Source organism: Trachypithecus francoisi, unplaced genomic scaffold (genome assembly GCF_009764315.1).
Source record: "Trachypithecus francoisi isolate TF-2019V2 unplaced genomic scaffold, Tfra_2.0 Lachesis_group6, whole genome shotgun sequence".
In the NCBI taxonomy this organism is placed as follows: Eukaryota; Metazoa; Chordata; class Mammalia; order Primates; family Cercopithecidae; genus Trachypithecus; species Trachypithecus francoisi.
The window spans coordinates 100036173-100063467 of NW_022681471.1; the positions used below are offsets into that span (position 1 = coordinate 100036173).

Below are 27295 nucleotides of genomic sequence, written 5' to 3' on the forward strand. Positions count from 1 at the left end.
TCTCCTCCATTCCTTCTATTAGTCCTTGTGGTAGTCGTGGTTCTCTAGACAAACAGAATATGATTTATTATATAACTAAATGATTTATTATAAGGAATTGGCTGACATGATTATGGAGGCTGAGAAAGCCAGATCCAGGAAAGCCAATAATGTAAGTTCCAGTTTGAGTCCAAATCTGAAGGCAGGAGAAGGCCAATTCCCAGTTCAAAGAGAGTCAGGCAGGACAAACTAATTTTTTCTTACTCAGACTCTTTGTTCTATTCAGGCCTTCACTGAATTGGATGAGGTCCACCCACATTGGAGAGGGTAATGTGCTTCGCTCAGTGAACAGGGTCAAATGTTATTTTTATCCAGGAACACCCTCACAGACACACCCAGAAGTGATGTTTAACCAAATATCTGGACACTCCATGGCCGAGTCAAGTTGACACACAGAATTAACCATCATACTCCTGGTACACATCTCTCACAGAACACTTATCACCTCATGTTCTAATTATTTATTTACAAATCTGGCCGTCTCACTGGAATGGATGGAAAGGTCTTCAAGGGTATCAACCAAATCATGTTTATCTGTATAACCAGGGTTAGACAGTGCCTAATATGCAAGTGCTAAATGTAAAGGATTAAGTAAATGAATATCAATAACTAGTGTTAACATTACAAAAGAGGGATTTAGTCTGTTTTGTGCAGTGATCTATCCTCTGTACCTAGAGCAGTATCTTGTACAGAGTAGATGCTTAATACCTGTGTGTTGAATGAATGAATAAAAGAATAAATGTTTAGGATACCTAGACCAAATTATTTTCAAGCATTTTAGGAGCATTTTCATGAAAGCTACTGACATTTCAATTACAAAGTTTGAAAAGATCTCTTCTCTAAAACAGATATTGGTCAGAAAACTTTCTGTAAAGGGCTAGAGACAGTAAATATTTTTGTCTTTCTGGGCCATACGGTCTCTGTCACAAATACAATGCTGCTGTTGTAGCCAGAAAGCAGCTATAGAAAATATGCAAATGAATGAGCATGGCTATTCTTTAATAAAACTTTATTTAGAAAAACTGGCAGTGAGCCATATTTGGCCTGCAGGCTATAGTTTGCTAGAAGCCTCGTTCTTAGGCAACTTAGTTATCACATTGCTATATGAGCTTTCAAGTAATATTGGCATTATTGTTTTTTATCCTGTCGATCTTTTCACTAAATCAAACTAGCTGTCCTCCCAATTGTGTGAATTTTATGCCTTGTTTGTTAATACAGGGGCAGCTCATGGATTGTCGTCTATTCTTCAGATGCTTCTTTCTTACCATGAGCATCTCAAGCCCTCAGATCGGGAGCTGGTATGGCAGAGCGTGGACTTTCTCATGGAACAGGAACAAAATTGCAACTGGCCACCTGAGCTCGGCGAGACCATCGAGAGAGAGAATGAGCTGGTGCACTGGTGCCATGGCGCTCCAGGTCTCACACACTCTGTTATCTAAAAACATTGCCTTTCATCTAGGTTAGCCACAGGGTGGTTCCTTTTCTGAGAAGTGAGGATATCTCATCTTATGTCATTACTATGTGAGATAAAAGGGTCGAGATGAAATTTTTCAAAGCCAAATGTCCTGATCAGTAAACAACTTCTGAAAATGGTCGTCTACATTTTAAAATATATGATCTATATCTATTTGTTTATAAAGTTAAACTAACATTGTCCAATAGAAGTGTAAAATGAGCTACATATGTAATTTACACTTTTAGTAACCTCATTACAAAAGTAAAATCAGGTAAATTAATTTTAATAGTATATATTATAGTTCCCAATATACCCCTAATATTGTCATTTCCATGTATATACAATTTAAAAATTGAGATACTTCACATTTTAAAAAATATTCAGTCCTTGAAATCCAGCATATACTTTATACTTATATCAAATGTCAATTTAGACTAGCCACATTTCAAGTGCTCAGTAGCTACATTGGATAGTGCAGATCTGGAGCCTGGCAATTCAAAATGTGGCCCCTGGAACCAGTAGCATGGACAACTGAGAACTGGATAGAAATCCAGAATCTCAGGCCCCACCCTAGACCCACTGAATCAAAATCTACATTTTAACAGTATCCTTAGGCAAATCGTGTGCACTTTAAAGGTTGGGATGCACTATTCTAGAACTCTTCTTCAAATAAGAATTTCCATCAGTACCAAACAAAATGTCTAGAAACATAAATAGCCATCCCCAGTAAACTCTGTGGAATTGAGACTAGAAATTTAGCAAACCCTATATTTTCCCACTTTTAAGAAATTCCATCACACTGCTAATTAAGCCTTCAGAGAATGGGTAATTTGAAAAAAAGTTAGATTCAAATAAATAAATCAATATTGGTTAGATGACCAGGGGACAGATTTAAAATACCAAAATAATACAAAATTCTTAGATTCTGAGTCAATTTAATTTTCAAGGCCATGCTTCAATCCCACAAGCACAGTTTTAAAATATATTTGATTTCTCTTTACTTTTTCACCTGAGTTTCATTACCTTTTCCTCCCATTAATTAACGGTCTTTAATCCAACTATAATTTCATTTTGGAGGGTACAGTTTGAGTTGATGAATAATAATCCCTGAAAGTATAGTGTTGAGTTGATGAATAATGTAAGTCGCAGTGTATTGGTCATATTTTTTCTGCCTGCTACATTTACCTATCAAAGGAAGTTCAAGATGTGTGCTTGTACCAGTATCCATGCATTATGTGTTATGTCTAGGCTAACTTTTGCCAGTTATGATTTGAGCCCATTTCTTTTTAATTTGACCTTTTTGGGGAAAAAAACAAGTTATTTACCATGCTAGAAATGATATTCCTTCTTGTTATGCTCAATTCTTCCATTTCTCATTTATTTTAATTATTCTCAGTGATGGTCTCTGGATATCCTCCAAGTATCCCAGCAAGGATCCTTGAATTTTGGAGACATCCCAATTTAAACACAGAATATCTTAAAAGGATTCAATGTGCTAGTAAAAGTCCTGAAAAAAGTGGGAAGATAATCTACTAAAATGAATGACTGGGTCAGTTAATTGATGTGGATGTCTTGCAGGGCAATTATTCCATCCTTTATGTACACTAAATACCATCTGTCTTTGTAAATCATTTATCATAACAGTGCAGCATAGGATTCATCACTTTGGAGACTATCTCCTCCTTTATCATTCATGTTCAATATCCAGAGAAGATTAAACATAAGTTTTAAAGAAAAATCATTCAGTCCACGTATTCACTGGACTACCAAAACGAAACCAATTCAAAATGAATAGAAAACGAAGTGGGGCCCATTATTTCTACCAACCCCTACCCCCACCTCAAGGGTATTGGTCTTTCTTTGAAGAGATGCTCTAAAAACAGCATCAAGATTGATTATAAGTCTAATAAGTGCAGTCCAAAGACCACCAAGATTTTGCAGAAGTTGGCAGCAGTAAACTCTCCAAAAATGCTATGCAGGAAATGAACTATAAAATAATTTTCATTTATTTAAGGAAAACATTTTGAGAGTAGATTTATGAACAGTGCAGATGGTTTGAGGCAGCAGACTAATTCTGTGATTAAAAGCCTGCCAGAAATAATCCACAACGTGGAGCTTCATTAATGATACCTTATCTGTTCCTATAATTGTTTCCTATTGATGCTCCTTCAACCCACCTCCACAGGTGACAAGCCTAGTTATCATTTATGCAGTGTAGAAATAGTTCTTGACTCTAAGTTAATAACTCCAGCTTCTAATTTCAGCTCCAACACTAACCAGTTTACTGATCTTAAGAAAGGGTCACTTTGTTTCTTTTGTGCCTTTGTCTCTTTATCTGTGAAATGAGCACTTTGAACTCAATCTTTTGATCACCACAGACCCCCGTTGATACTTTGCTCCCTTGCCATTCCTGAGGGTTGTGCCCCAAGAGCTTTGTGAACAAGACGTTTTTAAATACCTTGTGTGGCATATAGCTATTTTCTCAATAAGTCCTGTAAAGTATTACAGGAAGATTTATGTGACCCCTTCATAACCTTGACAATTCTGAAATACAGGACCAAAGTCATTTACAAAATCATTAAAACAAATGCTGTGGCTAAAATAAACTCAACTGCATTAGGTTACATCATTGCTGTGGTAACACTGACAGTGCATTTCCTTGACGCTGCATGAAGTACAGGTGTGGGTATTTTTTAAAAAAACTCGTTTCGTAAAGGCTCTTGGGTAGGTGACTTTGAATAAAGAGCAACAAGGCTTTTGCAGTGCAGATATCATTGGTCACTAAGCTCTGTAGTGCACACTGTACAATACATGCCTCAGCGAAATTGCACAACCCAGGATGGACCTGAGTGGTGATTCTCCAGTGTGTTGAAGGTATACGTGCCAAGTCTGGCTGTCACAAGGTCCTATTAGATCCCATATTTTCAAAAGTTTAGTCTCTTAAAACATATTTATTAAGTAATAATTAATTCCTTTTCCCAGTTGCATTTGGCAAAGTCATACATCATTGCTGACTCAGGCTTCTTACCAATGCACAATAATTAGTGTTCCTGTGATGAAATGATGTGGTTCCTGATTCCTATCAAAAGCAAGAAACCCACCATTGTCTTTTTTTTTTTTTTTTTTTTAATTAAGTAGCCTTATTGTGCTTCCATTATGCTGGGTTAGGAACCAACAGGTTTACTAAATTTTAGTTTAGAAGTTTTGCAAGGTCACTTCCATGTAACATTCTGTGATCCAGGATGCAGGAAGAGGCTCTTTCACCCTGGCCAGAACCACAGGATCAATACCTTTTAAGCTGTCTGGGGCTCATGGCCTGGTATAGCAATTAGACCATCTCACCCTTCTTCCTTCTACATCTCTCATCCATACCCCAGTATCAGCCTGTGCTGGGTTGAGAAATGGGACACTTTATGGTCAACAGACATGTATGAGGTTCATGGCATTTGCCAGACACCATGCCACACACTAGTGTGAAAAAAGTGAACAAGACACTGTTTCTGCTCTTGAGTAGTTTGCACTATATTAGGGGAGGCAGCCATGGAAATAGATAATTTTAGTTGGGTTTTGTGTAAGTGCTAAAGTTTGTATAGGATCAATGAAAGCTCAGAGGGGTTCCTCATGCTGCCTCCAGGTCCGGGGAAGGCTTCCTGGAGGTTGTGATGCCTAAGGTAAGTTAGCCAGATCAAGAAAGGTACAAAGCTTGTTCCAAGAAAAGCGAACCACATTGGTAGTAAGAAGCATGAAAGCACTGTAGGTGGTTTAGTTCTACTGAAGTGAAAAGTTTCAAGAAGGGAATGGAGGAGAAGAGGTGGGAAAATAGAAAAGGAGCTCAGTCACAAAGGGCTTTCTGTGTCATGCTAAGGCATCTGGGTAACAGGAAGTCATTTAGTAGTTTAAGCAGGGGAATGTGATGGTCAGGTTATGGTCCTAGAAAGGTCACTCACTCTGCCACAGAATGAATTTAAGGCATGGCAGACCTGGGGACAGGAGGCTAAAGCAATCATCTAGGAAGGACACCTAGAGCCTGAGGGAGGCCAGCAAGAGCAGGGCCTTCCCACCCACCTTCCTTTGATTGGCTGTAATGCCCTCCTTCTTCACCAAGCTCTTTCTTCAGGGTCTAAAATTAGAGCTTGGTATCAAGAGGAACCTGTAAGGGAGCAGGGAACAGAATAGGCCAAAGAGGAGCATGTCTTACCTGGAGACTAGCTTCACCCTGAGTCTGAGGAGAAGCTAAGAAACACAGATTACATCAAGAAGCTGGGTCTCTCTTGAGGCAAGGAAGCCGATATTTTGTATCCCTGTGTCATCCCTGTGAGGGGTGGCTGCATAGCATAGCCTCTCATTTTTCTGAGGGCAAATCTCTCAAGAAGATGCAGCAGTGAGCTTTGTTAGTTGCCAACTTTCACAGGAACCGGGAAATGAGGCACTTGCTGGTAACGTAAAGCTGATCCATGCAGGTCATCAACAGCATGCAGTACACCTTGCTAATTCCTTATCAACCCCCAATAATCAGGTTAGATGGTGTCACCCCTCTAGTGGTCATTTCCTTCTACCAAGTGTGTGCTAGGGGCCCTCCTGTGTGCTTCCATGAGACTTCTACTTCCCCTCACGTAGTCTAATTAATACTTCCAGTTAAGCTGAAAAGCACCATGAAGATAGAGACTTTTTAAAAGCTTAGCACCTACTACTGTGCCTGGCATATAGTAGATGCCCAGTTAATATAGAAACATTCACCAAGTTCTGCAAAATGTCTCTTTCATTGGCTTTCTATTTTTTTAAAGAAGCTTTTTTGTTTCTTTTTTTTAATTGAGGTGAAATGTACATAATATACAATTAACACTTTATTATATTTTGTTTTCTCAACTTTTATTTTGATTCAGAGGGTACATGTGCTGGTTTGTTACATGGGTAAATTGCATGTCACTAGGGTTTGGTGTACAAAAGATTTTGTCATGCAGGTAGTGAGCATAGTACCAAACAGGTAGTTTTTCAACCCTCACCCTCTTCCTACCCTCCCTCCTCAAGTAGGCCCTGGTGTCTATTGTTCCTATCTTTGTGTCCGTGTGTTCTCATCATTTAACTCCCTCTTGTAAGTGAGAACATGTGGTAGGTACTTGGTTTTTTGTTCCTGCATTCATTTCCTAAGGACAATGGCCTCCAGCGCCATCCATGTTCCCAACATGATCTCTTTTTTTATGGCTGCGTAGTATTCCATGGTGTATATGTGCCACATTTTATTTATCCAGTCCACCATTGATGGGCACGTAGGTAGACTCCATGTGTTTGCTACTGTGAATAGTGCTGTGATGAACGTACAGGTCATTGGCTTCATTTTTGTCTTTCTGCTAACAACCAGCTCACAGCTACCCTGTTACCTTCTTTAGGTCTCTCCTGACACCACTAAAATTGGGACATTTTGTCCATAATAATCACATTGTCATACAAAAATAAAAGCCAACCAATCCACAACAAAAACACTTCCATCGGTTCCCTGATGACCACAGAGTACAGTCCAAGCTATCTAATTAGATTTGTAAAACCATCCATAATCAGAACCCAGTCTAGCCTTGTTCCCCACTGGTCTGTTGGTTAGAACATTGCCCCACTAGCCTTCTTGTGGCTTGTCCTTCCTGGCTCCATATCTTTGCCCTTGCTAATCTTGGTGCTAGATAGAATGCCCTCCCTACTTCATCTTGGGCCTGGAATTTTGTATGTATCCTTCAAAGTTCTGAAAAAGTGCTCCTTCCATTTAAGGCCCCATCTAACTATCTCTGTAGGGAACTTCCACATTTCTTTTTTTCTTTTTTTTTTTTTTTGTTGAGATGGAGTCTTGCTCTCTCCCCCAGGCTGGAGTGCAGTGGTGCGATCTCGGCTCACTGTAAGCTCCACCTCCTGGGTTCACGCCATTTTCCTGCCTCAGCCTCCTGAGTATCTGGGACTACAGGCACCCGCCACCATGCCCAGCTAATTTTTTGTAGTTTTTAGTAGAGACGGAGTTTCACCATGTTAGCCAGGATGGTCTCAATCTCCTGACCTTGTGATCCACCTGCCTCAGCCTCCCAAAGTGCTGTGATTACAGGTGTGAGCCACCGCACCTGGCCTGGAACTTCCACCTTTCTGATTCCACTGGTATTATTGAGAGAACCATTTATTTTATGTTCCAGCAGCATCATGAACTATATATCCTATTATGTATCAGTCATATGCATGTATTTTTATCTCCCTTTTTAGAGAGTGCCTTCCTGAAGGGTAGGAGTCATGTTTAGCATTTATTTAATATCACCCAGGGCTGGAACTGACTATATAATTTGGGAGGCCCATAGTACAATGAAAATGCAAGTTCTTTTTAGAAAAATTATTAAGAATTTCAAGGTGGTAATAGCAGAGCATTAAACTCAACATGGGACCCTTTTAAGGAGTATGGGCTGTAGGCCTGCACAGGCGGCATGCCCATGATGCCAGCCTTGCCTAGAGCTGTGCATACAGTACATAATCAATGACTACTGTCAAATGAGTGGACGCAATGAATGAATGAATGTATGATTAAATAAGTTCAATTCTTTTAATATCATCCTTTAGTTTGTGCAAGATACTTTGTTCCTAAAACTGAAGTAGGAGAATGCTGTAGGTAAACATTCTCAGTAGTTGGCTAGGAAGCACTGACTGAGCAAAGAGCTTGTTGCTGTGTAAGTATTAATCACAGGGTATATTAAAGGATAAACTTAAAAAGAGTATGAAATCATGATTCTCATACAAATATAAAAAGAATATGTATGAACCATTTTACTGAGCTCATTATTTAATGAGGGAACCAGAAAGGTGTTACAACTGTTTCAAAGGAAAATCCAGAGTAGATATATTTTTATAGGCCATTATGAATGCTGAAATAAGTTTGCTTAATAAATGCAAAACTGGCCTCTTCCACAGAGGCAGAGAGAAGTCAACCTCTACCAGACAGAATGTGAGCTTCTAGGGACAAAAAATATTACATTACTATCAGTTTTCTACAAGACAATTTCTATCTCTACAGAGTTGTAAAATAGCCTATAGGGTCAAAGCAATGAAAGGCAATGATAACTCTGATTGATGAGGTAGTCAAGATACCAGCTATATTTCAGTCTTTCACACTTTTCGTATAGGAGAAAGGTAGGCTATGCAGGAGAGAATGTGATCTTGTGATACCAACCTCCTCACTGAATATGAACACCCAGAACTTGGGGAATATCATTTCTATTAATAGCTGTTGCTTCTCTTGTTTCTCTTGTAATTGATACTGCTTTTGTTGAAGAGCTTTGAAGGAACAGTTCTTTCCTTGGAACAATCAGGGTGGGAAGGACTCACTTCACAGCTAAAGTAGTAGTCTTGGCAAGGTCCTTCTGGAGCATTGTTTTTCTTGGAAGACTCCCCGTTTTGCTCTTAAGAAAATGTGTATAGTTGTAAGTACTTAAACATTGCAAATTTTAAACTACAAATTCATTACAAATAAATAGCCATTTCAAATAACCAAATATACATAATGCTTACTAGAGTATGTGTCATTAAATATGAACCCATTCATAAATTAAATTTAGATTTTCTCAATCTATGTACGTCAATAAAAATGTTGCTCTTTCTCCCGGGGCCAAGCCTGCAATACAATTAAAACAAATTAAAATCTCACCGGGAAAATAAGATTCTCTTATAGAACATTCTAGCACCTTCCTACTCAAAGTGTGGTCTTTAGAAGAATGCTTGTTAGAAATGCAGTGTCTCAGGCCCCACATCAGAACTACAATATTAGAATCTGTGTTTTACCAGTATTCAGGTGGATTCATGAGCTTTTTATAGTTCTAGAAGTTCTGCTCCAAAGTGTTAAGTCCTGAAAGTCACCTCTAATGTCTTTGATGTTTTTACAGGAATTGCCTATCTGTTTGCCAAAGCTTATCTAGTTTCCAAGAAACCGCAGTACCTGGACACATGTATTCGGTGTGGGGAACTCACTTGGCAGAAAGGCCTGCTAAAGAAGGGGCCTGGGATTTGCCATGGAGTAGCCGGCAGTGCCTATGTCTTCCTGCTGCTGTACCGGCTCACAGGAAACTCTAAATATCTACCGAGCTCAAAGGTCAGCTCTCTTTTTTTCAAAATTTTAATCTAATTGTTTTTCTGAATTAGTAATACAGTCACATGGTTTGAAAAGTGTAAAAATAAATACATCAACTGTGCCTTGTAGCCATGCAGTTGACTTACCCTAGAGACAGTTTTTTGGTTATCTTCCCAAAGATATTCTGTGTACATGGTGTATAAGTAAATGTCTTAATTCATTTGAGCTGCTATAAAGGAATACTTGAGAGTGGGTAGTTTATCAAGAAAAAAGTTTCCTTTGGCTCATGATTCTGCAGACCGTACAAGAAGCATCACTAGCATCTGCTTCTGGTGAAAGCTTCAGGAAGCTTCTACTCATGGCAGAAGGGGAAGGAAAACAGGTATCACATGGGGAGAGAAGAAGGGAGAGAGGAGGAAAGTGTCAGGCTCTTTTTAACAATCATCTCTGGGAACAAATAGAGTGAGAGCTCACTCATTACCAGGAGGATGGCATCAATCTGTTCATGAGCAATCTGCCTCTATGACCCAACCGTCTCTTGCTAGGTCCCACCTCCAATACTGGGGATCAAATTTCAACATGAGATTTGAAGGGTCAAATATCTAAACTATAATATATGTGTGTGTGTGTGTGTGTGTGTTGTGTGTGTGTGTGTGTGTGTGTATTACGGGGATATTTAGGTTATTTCCAATATTGTGTACTACAAATAATGCTATGATGACTAATCTTGTGCATATATCATTTGCACATGTATAGGTATATCTGAAAGATAAATTTCTAGAAATGAAACTGCTGGGCTATATATATATATATATATATATATAATTTGTAATTTTGACAGACAATATAAAATTTTCCTCTATAGTTTATTCCCTGTAAACTTGATAAAGATGGAACATCTGCTATATACCAGACAACATTGCTTTAAATAGATATTACCTCTGACTGGTAAGCTGGGTAAACTGGGCCAGGAGGATCATAAATGAACTATAAATAATCTGATGAAAAGCACAAGTAGGGGCTTCCCTGAATGCAGAGTGGCATGAAAGTAGCATTCACTTTGAAGGGACTTAGAAGCTGTCCATAGCCATGAATGGTTACAAAAGATATTGTTTTCCTGTGTGGCACTTAGGTCTTCTAAGCCAGAGTGGTCTCTCATGCCCACCCATGTAGTCTGGTTCCCAGGAATCTGAGCTGTCACTTGGCAGAGGTGGGCGGGGGTGCTAGAGTAGCCCCTGTACCATTGTGAAGGTTCCCACTGAAAGTGTACAACTGATGATTATCAAATTGATTGTGTGACATTTAACAAATCACTTATTAAAATGAGCTAAGTGACTGTTAAGTGACCTTTAACAAGGTCACGCAACCTTTAACAAGTCACTTAGCTCATTTTAACAAGTGATTCTCAGTTTCTTCATTCATAAAATATGGAAAATAGTGCCTACCTCATAGGAATGTTTGGTAGTTTAAACAAGTTAATATATGAAAAATCGTTTAGAAATAATGCTTGGCGCATAGTAACTGCACTGTAAATGTTCATTGTTATTAGTATAAATTTGAGTTTTGTAATTCCAGACTTTTCTTTATGCATAAATGTATGTTCACATAAATGTATATGTGTACATATATATTTTAATGAGCTCCTACTACTATATATGTATAATAGTTCTGTATGTACTGTTTGTAGCTTATAATTTTATTTATTTATTTAAGAAAGGGTCTCACTCTATCACCTAGGCTGGAGTGCAGTGGTACGATTTATGGCTCACTGTAGCCTGCAACTCATGGGCACAGCTCAGCCTCCTGAGTAGCTAGGGCCACAGGTTCATGCCACCATATGTGGCTGATATGGTTTGGATATGTTTCCCTACCAAATCTCATGTCGAATTATAATCCCCAGTGTTGGAGGTGGGGCCAGATAGGAGGTGATTGGATCCTGGGGACAGAGTTCTCATGGATGGTTTGGCACCATCCCCTCTTGGTACTGTATAGTGATAGAGTTCTCAAGAGATCTGGTTGTTTAAAAATGTGTAGCACTTACCCCTCCCCTCTTGCTCCTGCTCTGGTCATGTAAGATGTGTCTGTTTCTCCTTCACTTCCTACCATGATTGGAAGCTTCTGCGGCCTCCCCAGAAGCAGAAGCTGCTGTGATTCCTGTACAGCCTACAGAACTATGAGCCAATTAAACCTCTTTTCTTTGTAAATTACCCAGTCTCAGGTATTTCTTTATAGCAGTGCAAGAATGGACTGAAACAACAACTACTAATTTTTTTATGTAGAGAGAATCTCGCTATGTTGCCCAGGCTGGCCTTGAACACCTGGTCTTAAGCTATCCTCCTGCCTCAGCCTTCCAAAGTGCTGGGATTACAGGTGTGAGCCCACCACCTCCCCGCTATGTTTGCAGCTTATAATTTTAAATGAACAATTTTTAAGGGACGTTCTTTATTTCATTTTGTATGAATCTATCTCATTTTTTAAAAATGGCTATGTAGTTGTTCACTATGCGTGTACCATAATTAACCAATCCTTAAATAATGGACACTTGACATTTGTATAATCTTTACTAATACTAACAAAATTTCCCCAAATATCCAATATATACATTTCTGGGCACTTACGAAAGCACTTGTCAGAGAAATTTTAGAATTGAAGTCATTAGGTCCATAGGTATTTCTTGGTCTATAAATAGCCTGTCTTTATCCTTTGCCCATTTTTTTCTCTGTTGTGATGCTTCTATTCAGGATTGTAACTCTTTGTCAATGCGTGCTGTAAATATTTTCCTGCTTTGCCATTTCTCTTTTAATTTTGTTCGTAGCCTTTGTCATACCAAAGTTTTAAGTGTTTTTCTTGTCAAAGTTTTCAATCTTTTCTTTAAAATTTCTAGATTTTGTGTTATGCTTAAAAAGACCCTTTCCCACTTCAGGATTAGAAAACTATTAGTTTACACGGGCTTGTAATAATTTTATGATTTTGTTTTGACATTAAAATTTTTGATTCTGCTAGAAATTACTTTTTAAATGGTCTCGGATAGGTATCTATTTTTGTTTATTAAAAAAATTCTAATAACATCTGTTGACCAGTTACCCTCATGATTTGAAATTCTAATTTTTATAAACAATTTATATAAATATATGAGTTCCGTAGTTTCTCCATATTCTACCTATCATTCTCTCATTTATTCTTTTAATTGTATTTTAGAGTCAATTTGTCATATTTTTAAAAAATCTTACAGAAATTTGTTTGGAATTTCATTGAATTTATAGATTACTTAATGAGAATCAACATCTTTAGAATATTGAATTTTTCCATCCAGAAACATGGTATACCTTTCCATTTATTTAAGTTTAAACAAATGTCATTGGTAAAGTTTTCATCTTGTGAAGAAGGTCTTGTATGTTTTTTGTTAATTTTATTCCTGGGTATTTTATGTTTCCAGGTTTATTGTGAGTGGACTCTTTTCCTTCATTATATTTTCATATCATTTATTACTGGTATTTATGAAAGCTTTTAAAACATACACATCACTGAAGTTTATCAATTCTAATATGTAATTTTTCATATAAATATAGACTGTATCTTATAAGTATTTTACTTTTCATAAATATCATAATAATATATCTAGTTGCCTTAATGAACTCCATTACTGTTTCTATTAGTTTATTGATTATATTGGGTTTTCTAAATAGATACACACATATCTGCAAATAACTATGATTCTGTTACTTCCTTTCTCATGTGCATGGTATTTTTTTCCCACTACATGGTTCTTCTCTATAACAATGCAACCCTATAACAATGTTCAATAATAAGAGTGATAGTAAACACCCTTGCTTTTATGTTGATTTTACTAGGAATGCTTCTATGTTTTACCATGGTCTTTTATATTCACTTCTTATAATGTTTATCATGTTAGGTTATAACACTTCTCTGTCCAGTATATTCCAATGGCTTCCTATATGATTCAGAGTAAAAGCCAGTCTTTCCTATGAATGAAAGGTCCTACATGATCTAGCCTCCCATTACCTCTCTAATCTCATTGCCTACTCTTCTTCCTCCTGGTTCTCTCTACCACTGTGGCTTCCTTGTAATCCCATTAGGATGCCAGGTACACTCCACCTCAAGGCCTTGGAAGTTTTGGTTCCCTCCACCTGTAATGTTCACTTTCTACATATATCTCCTAGCTCCCCCGTTTCATTCAGACTTTCACTCAAAAGTCACGTTCTCAGAAAGGCCTTCCCAAGTCAACTTATCTAATATTAATGTTTAGAAAACAGAACTATTTTTCGTGATATTTACATGAATGCACCGAAGGGCAAATACTAACTTATGTAAGTCTTCGATTTGAAGCTCCACTGTTTAGGAAATCTGTTAATATAATTGATTCATGGTTTCTTTTTTTTTTTTTTTTTTTTTTGAGGCGGAGTCTCGCTCTGTCGCCGGGACTGGAGTGCAGTGGCCAGATCTCAGCTCACTGCAAGCTCCGCCTCCCGGGTTTACGCCATTCTCCTGCCTCAGCCTCCCGAGTAGCTGGGACTACAGGCGCCCGCCATCTCGCCCGGCTAGTTTTTGTATTTTTAGTAGAGACGGGGTTTCACCGTGTTAGCCAGGATGGTCTCGATCTCCTGACCTTGTGATCCGCCCGTCTCGGCCTCCCAAAGTGCTGGGATTACAGGCTTGAGCCACCGCGCCCGGCCGATTCATGGTTTCTTAATCTCCTTAGGTGGGAGCCAGACCTGTTGTTTCACAAATATAGAAAAAGAAAGTAATTTTGGATATTATCTAGGGTAGTGGGATTTCACCTTTGGGCTAAATTTCATCAGAAATGAATGAAATTCATTTATTACCTATAAAGCGTATTAAAAGGGATCAGAACAACCCCTCTATTTTCTTTTTTGTAATTTTAAATATTTTATTTTTTAAAAATTTGTGTAAATGTATGGGATTCAAGTGTAATTTTGTTATTTGGATAGATTGTATAGTGGTGAAGTCAGGACTTTAGGGTATCCGCCACTCAAATAATGAACTTTGTACCCATTAAGTATTTTCTGGCAGGCCAGTCCTAGCTTACAGAGTCTTGGATATAAGATTTAGGGTCCAGGTCTCTTTAGACAACTTACAGTTCTCACTAACATGTAGAAGACTGGAAATGTGGAGGTAATATCTGAGTATTCTTTGGGCATTGTGTGAACAAAAGTTCTCTGAAACATAATGTGTAGGAAAGAGACTATTCCAGTGAACAGTCTGCAAACAGAGGATACACAGCCTGTGGTGTAAAATGAAGCAGCCTTTCAGGGCTGGGTTTTATAGCAAAGTTGCCTGCCCAGGATCAGGTCCTTTTATGCAAATAAAGGATTGAAACTCAGTTCTGATTGGTCAGTGCAGCTGAGCCCTGATTGGCCATGGCAGGTGACTCTGATTGTTTGGCTTAGGTGTGTTCTGATTAGTTACTTTCCAAGCTCAAAACCAGAAGTCTCTGTCACCTGTTTCTTCCAAATGGCGGGTGGAGGGCTGGCATATCTTGGCACTCACAACAGGAACTGGTTTGGAGAAAGAAAGGTCCTGTGATGCTTTTACAGTGTGTTTCTCAGAACACAGAGTACATGATCACTCCCTCACCTAGCCATAGCTGCCTGGTCCTATTTTAACTTGGAGCACCTCAGTTTGCCAAGGGGAGCCCATTTTGTCTGTTGGCTAGGGGCATACTTTAACAATTGCATGTTAAAAAATATGTACCTCCCTGAAATGAATATTACTTGGTTGTCACCTATTATTTTTTAACATACAGTTGGATTTTATGGCTGCAGAAAAATATTTGACAACTTCTTAATTTTCTTTTATGCTTTTTCAATCACTCAGGTTTTCTACCTCTTCTTTTTGGTAGTGCATATATTTCTATAAAACCATCTAGTTCTTAAGAATTTTCAAATATTTGACATAGAGTTCTGATCGTATAGTTCCATAATATTTTTAATTTCCTATCTCTGTGGCTATGTGCCCTTGGTGATTTCTAATGCTTTTCCTTCCTGGTCAGCTGCACCAGTGTTTTTTCTATCTTGTTAATCCTCTCAAGGAACTGGCTTCTGGTTTTGCTTATTAATTTTTTTTTTGTTTTTCCCTTTTGTTTTCTACTTTTACTTCCTTTCATTTTGTTATGTTCTAGAGTTTATACATGCTTAATTAGAAAGCATTCCATCATTTTATTAATAATAATGGTAACTCACAGATCTATGAATTTTCTTCTACATTCAGTTTTGGTCATAATCATGGGTTTTGATATGAAATGTTTTCATATTTTATTGTGTCTTCTGTTCTTTTTAGTTCTGTAATTAGCACGCTGACTTCCATTTTGACTGAGAAAATTTTAGAAAAAAATTTGTTTAATTTTGCACTACTGGATCGATTTTTGAAACATTTTTCACAAATAATATGGCACAATACAGGTCAGAATACAATGAAACTGCTACTCTCAGACATTGCTGGTACTATTTTAAGTTGCTATGTAACATTTAGAAATTATTTTGAAAAGCATAGAAAATATTTAGCATATTTTAAGTGAAAAAATACAGGATACCAAATCATATATACCTTAATAGCATGTAATAATGCAACAAATAAATGAGTGCATGGGGGAAAGGTCAGAAGAAGAGCTAGCAACATTGTGGGTTTCTTTTATACTATGATTTTGCAAATCGTCTTTTACAGTTGTGTTTTATAAATCTCCTTTTATTACATGTTTATGTAAAAAGTAATATTTTCGATTTATTGAATGCTTGCTATATTCTCAGAGCCTGATATATGATATCCTTTATCTTTACATATAACACTATCCAGTTCTGCAACTTCACCATTTTAAAGTCAATTTGAGAAATTTGCCAAAGCCCTTGATCTTTCTACTATACCAGGGGTTCTTAATCTAGGATTTGTGAGTTTGCTTGACAAAGAGATTGTATCTCAAACTTAAATGTAATATTTCCTAACTTTCTGAATGTAGGTAATAAGTCACAGAAGTATTAGTAGCTGTGACTTTGCAAACAATAGAATTCATAGATATTCTCATGTCATATTACTCTTGTAGATATTGTAAAATATGTTATATTCACATCACTAGCTAGAAATGCTAGCGGTTATTAAATCCACTATTGTACCTTGGCATTTAATGTGTTAGCAAATAATACATATGTTATTATATCACAAATTTGGCTTTAAAATTTTTGTTGTGTTTTAATATAATTATTTTCCTTTGGAATCCTGTGTGGTTTATTTTATATACTTGAAAACTTTTTTTCTGAGGAGCCCAACTGAAGCTATATCATGATGCTGGCTATATTATTACAAATTTAGAAGTAACTCTTATGATGCATTAATATTCTACTGTTTAAAATTTTAAATTCCATTTTTAAATTGTTGCATATTCAGAAAAACAGTTATAGAAAAATTGTACCAAACAGAATTACAATCTGTTTCCTGCTGATATATATATATCAGCAATATATGTGTATATATATATATAATATATATATATTTTTTTTTTTTGAGACAGAGTCTCGCTCAGTTGCCCAGGCTGGAGTGCAGTGGCCGGATCTCAGCTCACTGCAAGCTCCGTCTCCCAGGTTCACACCATTCTCCTGCCTCAGCCTCCTGAGTAGCTGGGACTACAGGCGCCCACCACTATGCCCGGCTAATTCTTTTGTATTTTTAGTAGAGATGGGGTTTCACCGTGTTAGCCAGGGTGGTCTTGATCTCCTGACATCGTGATCTGCCCGTCTTAGCCTCCCAAAGTGCTGGCATTACAGGCGTGAGCCACCGCGCCCGGCCTCCTGCTGATTTATTTTAAGCTGCCGTATGTAATTCCAAAAGCCCTAAAAAAAATCAGATAAATAATTACCCTTTGTAAGACCCCCTATGTAGTAGCAGTAACCTAAATTTATGACAGTATCAGTGCTTGGGTCTTACCAAGCTGTGAACTTCAGCCTCTGGATTGGTGATTATTTGTGTTCTTCATGGGAATGAGTAGAGCAAGTCAGTAAAAAAAGATGATGTAGGTAATGGCACTTTGGAAGCTGTAAACTACTATAAAAAAGTTACTTGTTAAAAATCATCTGAATAATATTTGTGGCACATATGGGTAAAAGAAAAAAGGTCTTTCATAGGGAATTTAGAGGCCTGTGATTTAATTTAAGGTGGATGTCTCAAAAATAATCTGTCTTGTAGCTGCGTTTGCTATTTGATGTTATCATTGTGAAAGGTTGCTGCCTTTTCCTATTCATCTTATTCCCTTGTTTGCTCACAGCACAGATTGTATAAAATCTTGCCCATTTATTTTCAGTCTCTGCTTTTTGTCACATATAAATGAAAACCCAGCTCAGAAGTAATATGCCTACAGAAACACAGCATATTTACTTTTTTAAAGGAACAGTCACATATCACTTTGCTTCTTTTCAAGATAAATAAAAGTAGAGCAATTTATCTGTCTTTTTTTACTTTAATTACTGGATGACAGAAAGAATGAAATCCTTGAAAATTCCAAACTGCTTTGCTTTGCAAACTCTAAGAATAGTTGGATTTGCTTGCCAGCATAATTTGTTGTGAAACATACACAGTTATATAATGGATCTTCTTTTTTTTTTTTTAACAGAGAAAATGTGTTTCTTAAAATACTTAATTATATAATTCTGGAAATAAAATTATGCTAAAGCTTTAATAGAAGAGGAAGAAGCAACCCAAGGTCCATAATATGGAAACACTCATGTAAACTGTTCATATTTTCTTCTTCTCTTAGGTTTGCTCAATTCTTATTTACTGAGGAATTCAAGGCCGGTTCTCGGGTCCTTGAAAGTATATACAGCTTGTATGAAGGCTTCTCCGGGACAGTGTGCTTTCTGATTGACCTGCTGCAGCCCAATCAGGCTGAATTCCCTCTCTTCAGCGTCTTTGTTTAGAAGGCTCCATCTTCCACTGTGGCCCTGCAGAGATCCCCTGAGCCAAGCCAAGGCAGTTTCCACATAAACCACATTCAATGGTATTGCAACCATGAGCCTTAACATTGCCACCAGAAGGAAGGAATCAGGCAGGTGAAGGCAACATGATGCCAGATTTGAGAAAGGACCTGCAAAATAAAGATACCACAACTCATCTCAAAACTGCAGAGATTAATGTTTCAGGGAATAGATGTGAAACAAGGGATCATAGGAAAAGGGGAAAGAGAAATGATCTGTTTTTCAGTTATGACATAGAAAACCAAACTGCAAGTGTGGACTATGACAAAAAAATATGCTAATACCTTTGCAATCTCAATGAGAATTTGACCATTTGTGTGTGCCCTCTACCCTTAAATTCAGAAATAAAGACAATCAAAAATTAAAATAATTGCCCAGCTGAAAACTGCTATGAGGGATGAATTGTCAGGTTGCTGAAGTATAAAAATAAACTCTTGGTTGTCCTGTGCTTATATTTATTGAAATTTATGTTTTTTACTGAGTAAAGATATTTGCATATGAATCTCCATTTTTTTTCATTACCCTGGGCAATTTAAAGAAATCATATCATAGCTTAGTTCAGATACTAAAATTTGAAGTTTTCTTAGACCTTAGAACATCTCTTTTTCTGGTTCCTTTTTTTCCTCAAAGCTCGATTAGAATAGCAAAATTTATAAGCTAGTAAACTTATACTATAGCAAGTGTTGCTGTCAAGTGTTTTTCTCCATAGGAGGTGTGAACTGTGTATTGTCTATTGTTAGTAATTTTTAAAATGCCTTTATGTACATAATCTTGATGGAGCTATTAGCTGAACTATAAAATATACTCTTGCTAAAAATCACTAATTTCAAAGATCAGGGTAACCACTACAAAGATGTGTCATTTCTGCCTTTGTTTGGGACAGGGAGACAGGCTGGGGAAGTTACCAGTGATTGTGGAAATAATTTTGCTCCATTTTATACTATTAAATGAAGAGATGAGTGAATTCTGTGGTTGGTTACCTTACCTTCCAAGACACAGGATCCACTAGAAATTGGCTGTAATACTCATTGAGCCAAGTTGTCATATTAAATTCAACCCTGCTGTAAACACATAGAAGTTGTGAAATTGCTTCAAGTAAACAGTGGTTTGCAGAACACTATAGGAGCATCTGTCACTTCAATATGCAGAGCATGAGTTGACCCTTTTCCTAGAATTTGGTCAGTGGCAATTGCATATATCAGATTGAGTAGGAAATTGTGTACTTTATAAGACTTATTTAAATAGGCATTAATATTTGGATATATTATGTGTATGTGTGTATGTATGTGTGTATTCCATATGTATTCCCATGTAAATCCAAATACTTATTCTTTATTTCAGTAATTCTTAACTCGAATCATAGACTTTGGAATGAGTTAGGGAATGCTCTGTTGCCTACAAAGCAAACCTACAAGTGTGTTGGTGTGTGTATGTGTATGGACCAGTTTGTTCGTGTGTGTGTGCTCATTTTGTGGGGATAAGGGTCTCTAGCATTCATAACATTCTCAAAGAATCTGACCAAAGAAAGGCAACAACTATCTGTGTGTATTTTATGACTGTGTATGTTTGCACTCATTGCAATAAAGTAGGACAAAATGATTTTGAAATGCATACAACTTTTAAGTTTCCTGTTTCGTTTTTACATCCTCAGACATAACTGTATCAAATTGGCCTCAGTTGTTCATCAGTGAAAATGCTCAGTTTGGGGTGATACCACGTAAATAGCAGCTTTCAGATGACTCCAGATTGGGTCCAGAAGTTCTTTCATATAGGCTGAATATAATAACCATCCTATATACAGAGCTTTATGGAACACATGCAGTTTTTATCGTCCAAGAACCCCTCAAGATGTGTTTGGTAAATGCTCCAAAGTCTCACAGCTAGAAAAGGATAAAACAAGGATTCAAACCCAGGGTTTCACTTTCTAAGTTTATTTATTCAGTATTCTGGACTAGAATCTGGGGATACAATAGTGAACAAAACAACCTTTCCCTCAAAGCTACCTTCTGTTTCCATTTGCTGTTCTTTCACAATTCATCCTTGAGACCTGAAACCTAGAGCACTCAGAACTGATACTCTAGCTCATTATCATATCAGTTCCATTTCTAGTAACTTCAGAAAAACAAGACCACTTTCGGGCCTATCTGCCCTTTTAAGGTCTGATAGGTCTGATGATGATGTGCTAACCATTATGAAAGACAACCCCTTTTGTGTGTCAAATCTAAGCAAAGACCATGTTTGAGTATTGTCTTTATGAAATGGCATCTCGGTAAATTAGAAACAACGATAGGCTTGTTTAGCACTTAAACATGTTGATGAAGCTTTTCATTTTCCTGAGAGAATTGTAGATTTTGGAAGGTCCTCTTCTATATTATTTTTCCAAGAAGGGGAAAAAAGATCCTTACATTTTGCTGTAGGAAAGTGTGGCATGTTACTTCTTATTTAATTATCCAACTTGCCCCCCTTCTCTGTGGTAGCATTTTTAATGTAGTACTTAAGCCTGTTGTCTCTTAAAGGCTACAGGGGCATTTTCACCACCACTAGTATAACTTTAATATTATTTACTCTACATAGCGTGAGCAATTATAAACCCTGAAGGTAATAGTGGAAATGTTTGAGGATACATTGAAAGAGTCTCTCAGTAACGGGGAGACTGCATTATACTTTGATAGCAGGACGTTTTGGAAACCATTACAACTCTGTGTATTTTGTTTCATTAATGTAATTACATACCATCTCTTCCACACACACCCCAAAATATTATATATTTTTATTTTGCCCAAACCTGTTTCAGTCATCAGTTTGTAGTTTTTTACTTCCACTTGTAACTTGATAACTGAGTAGAACAGGGGTTTGCTAGAGTACATTTCCCTGTGCTTCTTTAGGTAGTTGACTATGCTATTAAGGTAACAGTATTTACTTACTGATAACTCGAGAAACAGTCGTTTTCTTGGTCTGTGCTAAATTGCATCTCTTCCAGTGGCAGCTTATTTCTTTAACTTTTTTGACATATTAAGATTTTAATCATGGTAATGCTGAAATTGTTTCGAATTTGAAAGAGCAAATCTCAGTAATTTCAATGAAACAAATGTGCTTGTAATTTCTAGCCATGTTAAATTAACACACAATTAAAAGGAAAACCATTAGTAGTGCAAAGAGCCCTGTGCTGGAAATCTCAAAGTCTTGCTCTGCCACTTTTAGGGGCCACTATAGTAATAATAATAATCACCCTATTTACTTCACAGGATTGTTATAAAAGTTGTCAATGATAAAATGTATATAAGTGAGTCTTTTAATGTGCAGATGCTTTATATATTTAAAAGGGATGTTATATTTTACCCACTATATACATAGAAAAATCATGCCCAGTTATGACTTCCAATAAGCATTTCCACCAAATAGAATCTCTATATGTGGGTGCAGTGCTTGAGGTCTGGGTCACTAGATGGATAAAAACCAAGTGTACATTTTAAAATATTCTACCACCAGTCCTGAGCACAGCATTTTGCCTCGGAAAGTTCTGATTCAACAAGACTTACTACATGGGAATAGACTGATTTAGCTCAGAAACTCCTTTTAATGCAAATATTTATTTTGCTTGCTGAGAACAAAAGATTACAGTGCCAATAACTCAAGAAAAGGAGCAGGCAAGCCAGGTCTGTAGAGAGAAAATGAACTGGAAAATAAAGTAATTCTGGGGTGAGTTTGATCTGCACTTTAATTCAAGTCTCAGAACCATGTGACATATAGTGATCAAAATATACCCTCAATTGCATATTAGGCATTCCTTTGGGGACCTGGGCTATTTATTCAGCACTGTCCCAAATTAATAGCTTAATGAGCCTCAAATTTGCCGAGCCCACATAATATTGGTATAAATTTGGCAAGGAAAGCAAATGAGAAGGCAGGCAAAGGGGTGGGTGAGGGGAAGCTTGCTGAAGCTCAGTATCTCAGAGTGAGTTGTGGATGCATGTTTAACACTGTAAAGAACCAGTCCATTTTTACCCATGAGTTTTATTGCTTTCTGGGACCTCTAACCCAGCACCACCCCTGATTCACCAACGTCTCCTTCTTATCCTCTTTAAATATTGTAGTTCATTGTGATATGTTTTTTCCTGTATCTGCTCTATCATGTGACCTCCTTTCGCCTGGGAGGGCAGGTTTTCTCCTTATCTTTTCCATCCATGTCTGTTCTTAGCTAAGAGTTCCAGCCTCAATACGGCTGGATTACCCTTTGGACAGAAGGGTGGACAACCTCAAGGTCAGCAGCAACAGAAGTTGGGTCTAGTAGTCAGATCACAAGTGAATGTGGCTATTCATGAGAATAGGGTGGTGGTGGCATTTATCCTGCTTCCCCTCCATAAATAAACCTGGTAATTTTATTTTTAATGTTACAGAAAAGTTGATGCTACATTAAATGCTTGACCCTCATCCATTATCATAAATCTCATACTGGACGTGCGATCTCTTTTCTTGTTTCTTTAATTGAAAGTACTAATGAATCGAGGCCTGGTGGATGATGCCTTTAGAGTTTTTGTTTTGTTTTATTTTCTTTTTGTTTTCTTGAATCATTGAACCTTGTCATTTTTATCTAGACTCTTCCACAAATGGCAAAGTCATTTATCTGCAGAATTCCCAGAATCTTCTTTTGCCTTTGTGCACCTATTAATTACCCCTTCTGAACTCAATTTGAAAAAATTACTTAAAATAACCGAATCACCCATATTTTTGTTCTTTTGGGGTTTGGTGAATTATGTGGATTAAAAGAACAGACTATCCTCTCTTCTTTTTCTCTTTCTTCTCCCTGTCCAATACTCACGAAGAAGAGGGAGAAGGGGGTAAAGATACATGAGGCTTAACTACCCAGGGTTATGAAAAGAGTTTGCAAAGACTTCCTGTTTGCTTGCCTTTTGGGTTTTCTTAGTCCCTGTAGGAAAAAGTTTATCCCTCTGTGTGCAAGTGTGTGTGTGTGCATGTGTGTGTGTGTGTGTGTGTGTGTGTAAGTAGTTGAGCAAAAAAGAATGAGACGGACTTAAGGAGAGTCAATATCGCATATGAATCAAAAGCCGACATTTAGCTATTAGATAGATCTCAGTGAAAGGATATATTCAAGCTAAGTTGATTAAGTTTATTAAACTTATTTATTAAGCTTGACTAAGCTTATTAAAACTTCTGCCAGGTTGAAGCCATTAGTAACCATCTGTAGAAGATAACAGCCATGAGTTTCACAAATACAGCAGCAGTGTCTGCTAGAATCGTGATGTGAGCCATGAATGCAAACCACATATGCAATTTTCAAATTTTCTAGTAGCTATATCAAAACGGTAAAAAGAAAAAGATGAAATTAATTTTAATAATGTATTCAACTTAACCTTATATATCCAAAATGACAGCATTTCAATATACAATCAATATAAAAACATGAATGAGTTATTTTACATTTTTGTACTGAGTCTTCAAATTCCAGTGTGTATTTTATACTTCCTATACATCTCCAGTCTCGAAGTAGCCACATTTCAAGTGTATAAGAGCGCATGTGAGTTGGCTATTGTATTGGACAGTGCAGGGCCTGCATTCCATTCCTGGTTCCTAGTATTGATAAAGTCTTCCTACCTTCCTTTGTTGTTATGGGAGAAAATGGAAACAGAACCTGCCTATTACATGAGTGCTGCACTATTTCCCCAAATGCAGCCCAGCAGTACCAAGAGCTGCCCTGTGGAAAAACTTATTCTGTGATTAAATAAGTTAGGAAAGTTTTATTATTTTACCCCCTTTTGAAGAGTACATGATACATTAACATTTTAAAGATTGAGAAAACTCTCCTGGGTAAAGAAACCTGTTTGACGTTGTTTAGTTGTTGAGTTCTGTGTCTATAAGAATCCTAGAAATTGCCACAAGTGTCTCTCCATAAGAAAAACTTTGTGTTTTCCTCTCTTTTTCCACTCCTTTTGGAAATGAATACAAGGATAAATTTCTATTTATCCTTGTATTCAGAATCACCTGAGAACAATATCTCTTTTGTTCTAGAACAACCACCTCCTAAATTGAAACCAACTGATGGCTTTAAACTCTTGCACTTGGACATAGATCTTCAGAAAGTACCAAAGTATATACCTTCTCTTATTCTTTCAGAAATGGTGAACACTCTAAAAAGATATGGGGTGTGGTGGGGGACATCTGAATGTGTATATGTGTAAACACCAAATACATATAGTTTCTTAAGTAGAGTAATGCAATTCTTGCTGATGTTTTATTTTTATATTTTGCGTGTGGTGTTAATGTACATACTTTAATGTGTACTGTTCTAGTAATATGTATGAAGTAGTTGTGACATAGCAGTCAGTTTTAAAGATACAGACTATAATTGACTACTGTCAGTCTTTAACAAGTGATCTTTTTGCAACTTGGTTTTAGTGGGGTCTCTGATGTTGTCCCCATAAATTTCGTTTTAAAATCTATGCTTAAGTGGCAGTTACCAATATAATTAATTCTGCTGCTGAATTTGGTTCATGTTGAATGTGGTAACCCTTATATGTGAATATATTCAAACATGTGGATTGATTTCGATCATCAGTTTTGTCTTTGTGTTTTAGGACTTTGCTATTTCAATATTAAAGATGTCTTTTGAATACTGTAGCAGCAGTGGAATCCCTATGTTCTTGAAAATGCCAAATGTAATACGAGTTGCATATAGACTCTTCAGCAGTAGAAATTAAATATTCGAAGTGCAAAGGTTTGGTTTTAGAATCTGATAAGGAAGGACGGCCCAATCTTTAAAAAGGTACAGCTTTCTCAACTTTGAACATCTGGGGGAACTCTACTTGGAAGTCTGAGTTTTAATATCTTTAATCCAATGGCTCTAAGTTAACAAACATTAAAAAATGGATTTTGTAGAATCAAATTATTAGGGGGAGCACTTTGCAAAGCCATATACTGGGGAATATATACTGGGTCAAGCACCACATGTTAGTTTTGGAATGTGTATTTCCCAGTGAATAGAATTTACTGCTCCAAAAAGCTTTCTTGGCATAATTCACAATATTTTACAGAAATATAACTGTATCATTGAAAAAAACAAAGCTCACCTTCCTAATGATACATTTCACAAACAGCACATTAGGGCAATTTCTTACTTATGGGGAGGTACAAAGAAATACTCTGTCAATATAGTATAACTGCTTATTGCAAATTGTATCTAGGAATGAATAACTACTATTATTTAAAGTACTATTGAATTTTGAGGAACTGATCAAAGAATTAGTATTATTAATAAAATTGTACTCTTTGCAATATATTTGCCTTGGCACAAATGCAGAGTTAAAAGCATAAAATTATTAAAAAATTACCAAATATTAGTGATTGGTTGTTACTACTTTAAAATCCTACTAATTTCTATTAGCACTAAATCCAACAGCAGTTATCTGTTGTACACAAGTAGAATTTTGGAAGACTTGGACACAAAATGTAAGCCTTTTAAAAAATGTCTTTTTACCATAACAGGTTATATGACCTCTTGCTAATTGTTATATTTCCTTAGGGGCACTTCGAGGCTCTTTCAAAGACATCTGCAGCAATTAGGTCTAAATTTAGAGTAGAATATTTTGCCACATATTTTACTATATCACAAAATGTCATACTACTGTATTTTATAATAAAACCAAATTCTCAAGTATTCTAGTATGTTACATATTAATACACCAAAACATCACTTTCTATAAGTCTATTATTATGTACATAATATTTTAAAAAATAATGGGTATTTTGGTCCTAGTGAAAAAGTATAATGCAATACATGATATTAATCTTTAGTCAAAACCCACTGAGGTGTCTGACAGGGAAACTAGCAATCATAACCTATAAGGTATATATTATTCTCAAGGACAAAATGGCAAATGATAATACAGAAAGACGTGATCACTGGAGCAAGTTAGCTGGTGTGCAGACTGAGTGAGCAAGTGTGCAGACTAAGAAGGATCAACTTGCAAATGCTCATCAGAATTTAGCTTTTGTTATTGATTGTTTCTGGAGGGGATAGTACTAGTCAGTTGATACTGCTTCCCTTTCATGTGGGAGTTTGCTCACAGCCCACTGCATGGTATAGTGAAATCTCTTTATAAGCAAGATAGAGTCAGAAGCTTAGCGATGCACCTTATGGTTTTTACAACTGCTGTTACAATGTTCTAAACACTGTGATCTTTCCAAATGTGTTTTCTGTATTCGTTTTGTACTGTAGAAAATAATTCGCTATAAGCTGGACTTTATAGTGTTTAAAGCAATGTTATTTATTGGCTTATTGTCCCTCCTTATAATACATTTATGTACAGTACACTTAATGTAAAACCTGTGATAATCCTTCGCCTTAAAATAAAATCTAATGCTAAATACTCAGTGTACTGATTAATAGTTCTAAGCTACCAATTTTTTCTTTAAACCTAACCACGATGTCAAGTAAAACATTACACAAATACTCTGTGGAGTGTTGCTGCTGATTCTGTATTTGTGGCAGTGTATGTATCTTGGCCCAGGACATGGTGGCCTTCTGTGTTCTATAAATAGACATTAGTAATTCTTTTAGGGAAAGGGCCTGCTACCTCTCAGCTGCTGGCTGAATCTTTCCTTTAACTCCTAAATGGATTTTCTCATGCCACATAAAAAAACAGGAAAACAGCCCACCACATTCTCTCCCTGTACCTTTTTTTGTTTTGATTCCTTTTGAATCTT

At 36.8% G+C, this 27295-nt stretch overlaps 1 protein-coding gene across 1 annotated transcript in view; it reads left to right on the plus strand.

Moving 5' to 3' along the window:
* Positions 1-26958, plus strand: part of LANCL3 (LanC like 3) — a gene marked incomplete at its 5' end in the record, with an annotated part of 29771 nt that extends 2813 nt beyond the window's left edge. Inside the window, 4 exon segments of the mRNA XM_033201409.1 lie at positions 1258-1455; positions 9394-9583; positions 9585-9599; positions 18358-26958. Coding sequence (XP_033057300.1) covers positions 1258-1455; positions 9394-9583; positions 9585-9599; positions 18358-18517 — 563 coding nt within the window.
* Between the last annotated feature and the right edge of the window lie 337 nt (positions 26959-27295).